This window comes from Chinchilla lanigera, unplaced genomic scaffold, assembly GCF_000276665.1.
Source record: "Chinchilla lanigera isolate Chin_1 unplaced genomic scaffold, ChiLan1.0 scaffold00050, whole genome shotgun sequence".
NCBI classification, from domain to species: domain Eukaryota; kingdom Metazoa; phylum Chordata; class Mammalia; order Rodentia; family Chinchillidae; genus Chinchilla; species Chinchilla lanigera.
The window spans coordinates 1,751,085-1,762,747 of record NW_004955451.1 but is presented as its reverse complement, the minus strand read 5'-3'; the positions used below and the strand labels follow the sequence as shown (position 1 = coordinate 1,762,747).

The following is an 11,663-nucleotide window of genomic DNA, read 5'->3' as shown; positions in this document are numbered from 1 at the left end:
GGGCTACAAAATGAGCTCAAGGCCAGTCTGAACTGCATAGCTAGACCCTGTCTCAGAAAGACACACACACACACACACACACATACACACACACAAAGATCATATGGCAAATGTTGTATATATTTTACCATAATTGAAAACATTAAGCCCCCATGACAGTTTCTTTTCATTATTCAGTTCTTTCCATTATTTAGTTCCAAAATTTTTTTTTGTTTTATTATTTATTTATTTATTTATTGTCTAACAGGGCCTTGCTATGCAGTTCAGGCTGGCCTTGAACTCACTTAGTAGCCCAGGCTGGTGTGGAACTCGCAGCAATCCTCCTGCCTCAGCCTCCTGAGTTCTGGGATTACAGTTGTGCACCACCACACCCAGCAATTTTTTTGTTTTATACTAGGGATTGAATCCAGGTCCTCACACTTTTTTTTATAAGGGTCTCACTACGCAGTTCAGGCTGGCCTTGAGCTCGCAACAGCAATCCTCTGTGTCAGCCTCCCACGGGCTAAGATTACTGGCACGCGCCACTACTTTTTAAATATTTGTCTTTACCACTCAGTATACCTAAACCTTTTATTTCCAAAAAATTTTAACTAATTCTTAGAAAAAGACACTTGTAAGGAGAGATACTGTTTGCTTTTAGCTTTGTTTTCAATATATTTATTCTTGTCGCCTGTCTGATATGGATCTAGACATCTTGCTTAATTTTATAGTAAATATATACACAATGTTCATGATTTCTAAGTTTGTGTATTTTCTATTTCAAATGGTGAAGAGTGTGACCAATTAAGTGGTAATTGCTGTTTAGAGTAGCTGTTGATCAGGTAAATGTGACGTTATGCTGTCATAAAAGTAAAACACTATGCTTCTAAGAACCTTGACAACATGCCTTTTTCTTAAGCTAAATGTTGAGACAAAATTAGACCACCAGTTGGACCAAAAATTTCTTCAACCTCGCGTCCTGCTTAGTGTCAGCCCAGATGGACACACAGACCCTAAAAGGTGTTCATACTTTTAATTTGCCCTTTTGTTTCGGTAGACAACCAGCAGGGACCTGAGGAAATATCAGACTGTGCCTTTCTGGCATAAAATGTTTAGTTACGTCATCATATGCCAGTTACTAAGTGCTGTCCAGAAATTGTTATTAAGGAGGGAGCACTTGTGATGAAGGTCATTGGAAATACAATTCTTAGTGTTGTGCAAATGAGTAGTAGGCCCTCGTCTTCTATTCTCTAAATTTACAACTTTGCCCTGATTTCTCCTTATTCTCATTCATATCTGTATTTCTAATAATAACCCTTTTCTTCTCAAGGGTTATTTTTTCCTGGATTCCCAGTATCTTCTGTCGCGGTTGTTCTGCTTACAGCCTTGGCTTTGCTGTGCTGTGTTCCATTGTGCAGATGGACCAGTCTTTACTTAGAGCTGCATTCTCACATATGGAACCCTTTAACCACATGTGACTATTTAATTTTAAGTTCAATTAATACTAAAAAATCTTGTAGGCCGGGTGTGGGAATGCACACCTGTAATCCCAGCACTCAGGAGGCTGAGGCAGGAGGATCATTGTAAGTTCAAGGCCATCCAGAACTGCATAGCAAGACGCTGTCTCAAAAAGACAAAAAACATTAAAATCAATCTTCAGTCACCCTAGACATAGTCTTAATACTCAGTAGCCCCTTGTGGATACCAAATGGGGGAACACAAGTGTAGAACATGTGTAACATCTCAGGAAATCCTGTTCGATAGTACTGTTCTAGGTCCCAAATCAGAACTCTGCGTTTATTGTAACAAAATCTATGACCTTTCTTATTTTCCTTTTTGCAGTGCTTTCTTCACAGTATGCAGTGTGTGTTAGTTACCTTTCTGGCTTTTGACTATCACATACTTTACCCTCTTTCTCAGGGTCTTTGCATTTGCTGTTCTTTCTGTCTGGAACAGTGCTGCTGCCACCCAGCTTTCTTACCTTCATAACAGCCTTAGATGAAAGCCTTATTTTTATGTTTGTCTGCTTACCCTGCCACCCTTCTTCCTACTAGAATGGAAGTCTCTTGTGTGCACAGATTCTTTCTTCTCTCCTTTTTAGCACTTCACTCCCGTATCTAGAAATCTGACCAGAGCATAACAGGTAACAGTTAATACTTGACTATGACAGTAATGATAGGTAACAGTCTCTCAAAACATCATTTGAACTACCTTTGTTTGGAATGGATTTTTATTCTCCTAGATTTTGTTTCTGTTTTCCAACAGTTGGTCTTCCTTTGAGGTGGTGGTGGTTTTTTGAGTCCGAGTCTAGCTATGCATTCAGGAATTCAGGATGGCATCGAATTTCCAGTGATCCTCCTGCCTCTGCCTCCCAAGTAGTGGGCTTCTAGGCATGCACCATCACCTCTGGCGGATTTCCATTTTGACAGAGATCATTGTACAGTACTACTTGGTCATCTAACTGAAGTAGCAGTTGGACAGCAAATTGACATTGCCTCTTTATAATGTATACTTGTTAGCATGAAAAGTTAGCTGTATACTAAAACAATGTTTTGGTTTTCCATTTCCACTTTAAAATATAAATTCAAGCTGTGAGTAGTGTTGAACATCGGTAATCCCAACTCTTCAGTAGGTTGAGGCAGGAGTATCTTAAGTTCAAGGCCAGCCTGGGCAGCATTGTGAAACCCTGTCTAAAAAATAAAAGGGGTTGGGTTGTAGCTCAATGCAAAGACTCTTGGCTCAATCTGCAGTACCACAGAACAAACAAATAAATATAAATCCAGTCACGTCACCAGTCCATAGCAACCTGAGTAATTATTACATACATTTTGGCTTTCATTTGGATTCTACATTATGATTTTCCAGAATTTTGGATTAACCTTAGTATATTACTCTGGGGATTTTACTCTTTGGGAGGCAGTTTGTTTTTGTTCTTGTTCTGTTTCTTTTGTGTTTCTGAGACAGCGTTTCACTATGCATCAGGCTGGCCTTGGACTCACAGCAATCCTCCTACCTCAGCCACGGATTGCTGGATTGCTGAATTATAGACGTGCACCACCATGCCAGGCCAGATTTGCTTTTCTTTGTTTTGTTTTCTTGTGTTTTGTTTTGTTTTGTTTTGAGACAGGGTGTCGCTGTGCAGTTCAGGTCGGCGCTGAGCTCACTTTCTAGCACAGGCTGGCCTGGAACTCAGAGCTATCCTCCTGCCTCAGCCTCCTGAGTGCTGGGCTTACAGACTTGCGCCACCGTGCGTGGCAATTTTATTCTTTTCTAAAAGCAGGCAACTGGTGGATACTGGGAGGAGTACTGTACAGTATTCACCACCTTATTGACTGCTCCTTTCTAATCCATAGTCTTTAGCTTCTTTTGAAGTTTTTCTGGTTTCCCTGACTATAAAGGGGATAATAGTGATGGTTTGCATTTTTTCTCATTTTCAGTTATTGACTTTATATTTTTGGTCTAGCTAGAAAAAATTGGTTTCTCTTAAGATTTTATACTCCTAAAGAATGCTTCCCTACCTCTCAATACTGTGTGTGGGGGGGTGGGGTGGCTGAGGATTAAACCTAAGGCCTTGTGCATGCTAGGCAAGCACTCTACCACTGAGTCACACCACAAGCCAACTTGGTTTTCTTTTTTTTAAATTACTGTTGTTACTAATATTATAGAAATGACTGGTACTGTTATTATGTACTTCATAGATAAGGCTTTTTTTTTTTTTTTTTCGTCTTTTTGAGACAGGGTCTTGCTGTGCAGTTCAGGCTGACCTTGAGCTCATTTTGTAGCCCAGGCTGGTCTTGAACTCACAACGATCCTCCTGCCTCAGCCTCCCAAGTGCTGGGATTGCAGGCATGCTCCACCACACCCGGCTAGATAAGGCTTTAAAATAAGGACTGGCTATTAGTCATTGCTGACTCTGGTTATAGAAGGATGTGCTGGGGCACACCCGTTCTTCCTCATATCATGGCCGCCTGGGTGACCATCAACTACTAACCCTTGTGAACAGAATAATGTCCCCTCTCCAACGTAAAGTAATCTATGCCTAAAGGAGTTGGGTTTCCAAAGGCAACTGAAAAGCCATCAGAATCCCTGTCCGGCATACCCCTGTCACCCTTTAGCAGATGACCTGTGTTTGTATCTGACTCCTCCTGTGCGATTGGCATCCTGTTTCCCCGTGAGCCTGAGAACGTTGCACATTGCCCTGCCACCCTGGTGAAGGTAGGGTGCGGGGAAGGAAGGTAAGGGACACGCACCGAAAGTTCCGAAGTTCAGGGGCCGGGGATACAGCCCAGGAACACAAGCACCTGCCTGGCAAGCCCAAGGTCCTGAGTTTGATTCCTGGTACCAAAAAAAAGTTCAGAAGTTTGTCTGTGATGGCTGATCGCCCTTCCCCACCCCTGCACGCCTTGCCCACCTTCCTTGAACCTGCAGTCACATCGGAGGTGGCCCGACTCCATGGGGCCTTGATGGTGGGGGGAAATTTTCTGTGGAAGCATTGGATGTTTATGGCCTGCTGAGATCACAACTCTAGTTTTCTTCTTTGGATTATGGCTACAGATCAAGGGTGGCATTGTACATCCTCCCAGTTTATAGCAGTAATAATAATTACAGTGCGGGCATGTCATGTTTATATTGTGCCTTTTCTAATAAGGCCACCATTTGGCTTCTTAATATTTAATCCTGTTTTATATTTACTTTCTGATGGCTTAAAAATCAACCCAGTTTTAATTGCTTATGTGGAAGAAGCAAGCTGGGCCTGGGCTGGCAGGCAACTTGGTTTTCTTTTAAATGTCTTTTATACCTCCCTCTGAAGGTAGGCATTGTCAGAAAATTGTATTGACTTGATATATACACATAATGTTCAAGCCAAAATTACGGTATTTGTCCAATCCTGACACTGTTCTCCTTATTTAACATTCTCCTTAGTGCATGTGGAGTATAGGGATTACCCAGCTTCATTTATCACGTTCATGCATGTGTGTGCCGTGCCTGGTCACCGTCATCACTCTTCTTGCTCTGCCTCCCTGTGCTTTCACATTTGGGGGACAGTGGCAGTGCTTACACTTTGATCATGTCTGTTACCCACTTACCACCCTCCCCCTGCTCCTTCCTTCCTTCCTGCTCTCCTGTCTTGACTAGTGTATAGAGATGTCATCTGTTGCTGTCTGGGTTTTAGTCTGATCCAAAGTATTTTACTGTTCCTAAGTGTCATTAAATTGTTAGCATGGTTGTACAGTTACTTTTTGTGAAGAACTCTATTTCTTTTTTGCCACAGAAAATAAAGTTTATAAGAGAAATTGCTGCTATTTTCAGTGAACTTCCCTTACTGGAAAAAGCAGCCAAAAGAAGTGATTATGAAGCCCCATAATAGCGGTGGTAGCGTGCTGTGGTGCCACGCGTCTGTAATCCCAGCCACCAGGAAGGGAGGCGGGAGGATCTCACATTCAAGGAAGCAACATAGTACGACTCCGTCTGAAAAACAGAAGCAAGAACCCCGAGGAAATCTTACACAAAAATACTGAAAATGAAAACAGAAGGTCATGGTGGTGACAGTATTTCGAGCTGTTTTTTTTCCCCTCCCGTTCTGTTATTTTCCTGGCTTCTTAGACTGAAACGGTGTTGTTTCAGGGCTTGAAGCAGTGATTACTTTCTGAGATGCAGCACACGCTCAGCACACAGAGGCTGCAGAACATTTTCAGACCATAGGGACTACAGCTGGGTGACATTAACCGTGGGGTGCTTTCTTGGAAGAGTGTGTGCTGTGCTTCCGTACAGGCGTTCACCAACCCGTGTGGGCCAGACAGTTTTCTCTGATGCTACCCCATTTCTTGCATTTATGCTGTCATTTAGGTGCTGTGTAGTGACTTTCAGGGTTTATATGTTCCACCATGCTTGAACTATCAGGAACAGAGGATTGTTCGTTATGTTCTGTAGGTTACTTCATGTACGAAATGGGAACTGCAAATATCATTTGGGTGAAGAAACATTTAAGTTAGCACAGACGTATATGGATAAACTGTCAAAACACGGCCAGCAGGCAAACAAAGCTGCACTCTATGGAGAACTGTGTGCCCTCCTGTTTGCAAAAAGTCACTACGATGAGGTAAGTGCTTTACAGTGCATTTCCTTGTTTCCACCACATACCTATAAACAGGATAGTGCCGGGGGTGGGGGCACATGCCTGTAATCTTCAGTGCCAGCCTGAGCTACAATAGTAAGGCTAGCCTCTGAACTAGGTAGAGAGAGAGCCTGTCTTTAAAAAGAAAAGCAAGAAAGAAAAAAACCAGAGGGTAAATCAAATAGTCATCTATTATATGTTCTATAAATTTATTTGCACAATACTAGGCTTACTTAAAGCTATACACATTTGTGGCTGGGCGTGGTGGTGCATTCCTGTGATCCCAGCACTGAGGAGGCTGAGGCAGGAGGATTGTTGTGAGTTTGCATCCAGCCTGGGCTACAAAGTGAGTTCAAGGCCAGTCTGAACTACACAGCAAAACCCTGTTTCAAAAAAGCAAAAAAATTATACACATTTGTAATGGAAAACTTAAATTTAGACAAAAGGAGTGTTTGTGAGATGGATTTTAAATACATATGCATATACTGTAGGTCTTTTTTGTTTTTTTGAGGCAGAGTCTCACTGTGTAGTTCAGGCTAGCCTTGAACTCACAGCACTCCTCCTTCCTCTGCCTCCAGAGTACTAGCATAACAGGCTCACAGCACTACGCCCTACTCTTGGACCAGTTGTTTTTCTGCTTAAATTGTTTTGACAGCTGTACTCTGCTTTTCTTTTTTGTTGTTGTTTGGGGTGGTTTTTTTTTGGTACCAGAAATCGAACCTATAACTTCACACTTGCCAGGCAAGTGCTGTGCCACTGAGCTACATCCCAGGCCCTGCTTACTCTGCTGATCTTAATAAATGTTTTTGGGTTTTTTTTTTGGCCTTTTTTCCGGTACCGGGAATCGAACTCACGACCTTGTGGTTGCCAGGCAGGCACTGTGCCGCTGAGCTAAATCCCCAGCCCCTTAATAAATGTTTTTGATTAGCTTTGTAGTTCCAGATAAACACTCCTGACCTGAAAAACATTCAGTTCAGTGGAAAGCTAGATTGTATTTATACTTTGTTTCATTGTCTTACTTCTATTGCCTTATGAAAAAGATAACTTCATTCCTGGCTTTTTACTGTTAAATTAGTGCTTTAGTGATAAATACATAATTGACAAGTGATCTATATGTGCTTAACTCCTTTGTTTGGTTTGCTTTTTTTTTTTTTTTTGCTTTTTTTTTTGCTTTATTTATGGAAGAATACCATTATTTCATGCTATCAGATAGCTGTCATTTAGCTTTTATATTTTTTAATTTTTATTTTAAAGAAAAAGAACCAAAATTCCAAAACAGTATGAAAGGAGGGTAGCAATGGTAAATACACTACGTATTGTTATCTTTAAATTAGTTACTCAGAGTACGGGTATCAGCATTTAATTGTCCAAACAATATTAACATAAACCTATCTTGTCAATGAACTTTGAGAAATTAGTAGTGTAACTGTTTTAACTGTCTTTTGTTCATATTTTTTCCTTTATTTCCTATTTTATCCACTCTCCTAAACCAGTTTTAGTATTTGTATAAGAATGCATCAAACTAGGGCTGGGGATTTAGCTCAGCGGCACAGCGCCTGCCTGGCAAGCGCAAGGTTGTGAGTTTGATGCCTGGTACTGGGGGGGGGGATGCATCAAACCAGCATGTAAACATCTAAGATACTTATCAACCTGCCCACATTTTTCTAGGAAGCTTATATTCTGCTTGTTTGTGGTTTTGAGTTCCTACGTCTGCTGAACTTACTCTGTTGGTAAATTGTTTGCTGGCCCTCATGTGTAGTGTGTGTAGCTGTTCATCAGTTTAGATGTAGAAGTTGGCCCCTTTCTCTGATTTTCATGCATCAAAAACAACACCATTCACCATAGAAGACGTTTGTGGAGACTGCTAGCTTCACAAAAGTAAATAGGTAAACATCACATTAAGTGTTAAGTGACACTTGTCTTATAAGCTCTCCGGATGCCTGCCATCTTTTTCTGTTTCTACACAGGAATCAATCTGTAGGGTCTTTTTCGTTTGTTTGTTTGTTTTTGTTTTTGTTTTTTTTCCAGTACCGGGAATCGAGCTCACGACCTTGCGCTTGCCAGGCAGGCGCTATGCCGCTGAGCTAAATCCCCAGCCCCATGCTAGGGTCTTTTGATGTCTTCATTTCATTTCATTCATTTTTCAACCCTTCTGCTGTCCCTAGGACTTCTGTTATTACGTAAAGTAGTTCATATCTTGCCACTGCTTTTTTAAGGCGGTACTCTGGACTGAACCCAGGACCTTCATGCTGAGCTACAGTTTGCCTCCTTTTTATATTTGCTTTTGAGACAGGATATTGCTTCTCGGCCTTTTGGCTAAGGTCAAGTGTGTTTTGAGACAGGGTCTAAGTTGCCCAGCTTGGGCTGGAACTTGCAGTCGCCCTGCTTTAGCCTCTGAGAGCGCTGATTCTTGCCATTCTCTTCTCAGGTGGCTTTCACTTAGCAGTTCCCATTTTTCTTTACCTAGGCTGCTGACAGCTTAACGAAAGTTTTCTTTGTAAGTTTAGCTGTAAGGCTTTATACTATGCCTTACTCATGGTCTTTGCAACTGTCAACACATTCATGAAGAATAATAAAGTCTTTTGATGTTTCTTGGATAATTTTGACAGCTTTTTCTTCTAAATATAAATCAACTTTTCATTGATATCTCTAGGAAACTACACATACCCTGAGGATATAGTGTGAAGGATTATCACCAAGTTGTTACTAGGTAGGATATACTGAAGCAGTGTCAGTCCCAAAATAGCAGTGGCTTAGAACAATGAAAACGTCTTTCTTGCTCATGATTGGGAGCTGTAGTCACACTTAACACGGTATATGCACTTTGAGGATGACCCACTGTGGTTCAGCACATTACCTGAAACACTGTAAACCTCGGAGCACAGGCAGAAGCATCGTGAGCACAGCTGGCTCTGGGACCTTTCTCCCAGAAATGACCCATTTTATTCCTACTTATATTGTAGTTGACTGAAGGAGATCATGTGGCCGAGCACGGCTGGGGGTGCTGGTGCTAGGGATTGAACCAGACAAGTGCTCTGCTTCCGAGCTGAGCTCCACGCCTGGCCTCACACTAGTCTTTCATTTGGAAGGGAAGTGTGTCTTCCCGAAATGAGGAGAATGGGGAAGGACAGTAAATAGTCTAAAACAGTACTAATGTATACCAAGTTCTAAAGACTACATCTGATTACTTGGGAACAAATAAGCGTATTTAGTATCTGGTAAACACAAATCTAAATCTCAGTGTGATTATACCTTTTATTTCTTTTTTTTTTTTTTTTCTGGTACTGGGAATTGAACTCATGACCTCACGCTTGCCAGGCAGGCACTGTGCCACTGAGCTAAATCCCTAGCCTCTTATTTCATTTTTATACCACAGTTACTTCTAAATAGTTACCTCTCTTAGGGCTGGGTATATAGCTCAGTGGCATAAGCGCTTGCCTGGAAAGCCTGAGGTCATGAGTTCGATTCCCGGTACCAAAAAAAAAAAAAAAAAAGTAGTTACTTCTCTTAAATGAAATAAAAAAAAAAAAAAAAAAAGTAGTTACTTCTCTTAAATGAAATGGGCAGAAAAACTTACACAAGAGAACAAATGATTATTTTCTAATGTGTTTTCTCCTTCTCCCTTGTTTTTTTTGTTTTGTTTTGTTTTTTGTCTTTTTTGAGACAGGGTCTCCGCTATGCAGTTCAGGCCAGCCTTGAGCTCACTTTGTAGCCCAGGCTGGTCTCACACTTGCAACGATCCTCCTGCCTCAGCCTCCCGAGTGCTGGGATTACAGGCGTGCGCCACCATGCTGGGCTCTCGTTCTCCCTTGTAATCTGTTCACGAAATTGTTTTCTTTATAGCAGTGGCCATCACCCTAAATAATTTGCCTTTTTTTTCTTATGCTAATCACTGGTGTAGAAGGGGTTTTTTTGTCTGTTTAGTTTTGTTTGAGACAGGGTCTTGCTTAATTTCCCCAGGCAGGTCTCAAAGTTGTATCTCTCCTACCTGAGTCTCCTGGGTAGCTGGGGTTCCAAGCGCGCCCACTACACCCGCACTGGTTTTGTTTGTTCCCCGCTGCAGAGCTAGATGCTGCTTCATGGCCTGCCGCTTTACTTCTCTGCACCTCAGTTCACTGTAATAATGGTACACATTTCATGGAACTATTGTTTCAGTTATATGTGTTAATACAGATAAAGTGCTTAGAACAGTAGCACAAAGCAAGCCCTCAAAAGGCAGTTAAAGTATAAAATATTGCTAAGTGTTACACTAGAAGGAAAATACAGGAAACGTCGTCAAGGGCTAAAAACCTGAAAGACAAGTTAGGTGAGTTACAGGTCTAGAGGAAAGGGGCATGCGTTCTAAGGCAGAAGGAATGGCATGTGCAAAGGCTTCTGGGACAAGCCGGGCGTGGCAGCGCACACCTGTAATCCCAACATTTAGGAGGCTGAGGCAGGAAGATTGCCCTGAGTTGGAAGCCAGCCTGGTCTACACAGTGAGTCCAAGGCTGGTCTGCACAATATAGCGAGACCCTGTCTCAAAAAAACAGAGAAAGGCTTTTAGGACAAAGAAGAGCATGTCACACACCAGCAAATGGTGATTCTGAAACGTTTCAGGTATTAAGAGTAAAAATAGGGGCCGAGATACAGCTCAGGCTTGCTGCTTGGCAAGCACAAAGTCCTGAGTTCTGTTCCTAGCACCAAAAAAAAAATTTTTTTTTCAAGGAAAAGAGTAAAAGTAATTTAACGAATTGATACTTTAAAGAAAATTTAGCCTCAGAAAATTTTATGTGTGTTTTGTATGTGTTATTTAAGCAGTTAGAAACACGAAACACATTTGTGAGAAATTCTCATTCATTTTGTCAGTGCTGTCAATTTGATTTATAACCATTTGTTTTTTCTTAAATTTATTTTAGGCATACAAATGGTGCATTGAGGCAATGAAAGAAATTACAGCAGGCTTACCGGTTAAAGTTGTGGTGGATGTTCTAAGGCAAGCTTCTAAGGTAAGTACACTGTTAAAATTATTAAGCAAACCGCGGAACTTACCAGGCATTAAACTTGTAACCTAGTTAATATATACTATATACACAAGCAAGTGCTGCTTCCTGTTGTGCTTGGTTCTAGAAACATTTCTCTAGTCCAGAGTATCTGACCTGTGGAATTAATTTTAATTTTCCTTTACCAAGATAACCTGTAAAATACTTCCATTTTGATAATTGATTGAGGTCACTGAAACACAGGTCAAAGTAGTATTTTGGTACTATTCTGGCTTGAGGTTTTGTTTTTCTTAACGTTTGTATAGTAACCTGAATTCCTTAGGCCAAAGTTTGTGGGTTCTGGTCCCTTCTCTGAAAGAAAGGCCCAGTGCTGACAGTATTGCAGTCTCAGAGCACAGCAGCCTGCTGGACCTGACCTATTGGGCAGTCTTTCTTTGATTTTTCTCTAGTTTTTATTGTTTAAATAAATACATTATTTTTTAAACCATTTAATAGCATTTAAAAATGACTACTTTCGCCGGGCGTGGTGGCGCACGCCTGTAATCCCAGCACTCAGGAGGTTGAGACAGGAGGATCACTGTGAGTTTGAG

The 11,663-nt window shown here is 41.4% G+C and overlaps 1 protein-coding gene across 1 annotated transcript in view; it reads left to right on the top strand.

Moving 5' to 3' along the window:
* Appbp2 (amyloid beta precursor protein (cytoplasmic tail) binding protein 2) overlaps window positions 1-11,663 on the top strand; it is a 68,035-nt gene that overhangs the window by 42,029 nt on the left and 14,343 nt on the right. The window contains exons 5-6 of the mRNA XM_005393963.2: window positions 5,911-6,079; window positions 10,990-11,079. Of these exons, the coding sequence (XP_005394020.1) occupies window positions 5,911-6,079; window positions 10,990-11,079 (259 nt within the window). The remainder of the gene's footprint in view (window positions 1-5,910; window positions 6,080-10,989; window positions 11,080-11,663) is intronic.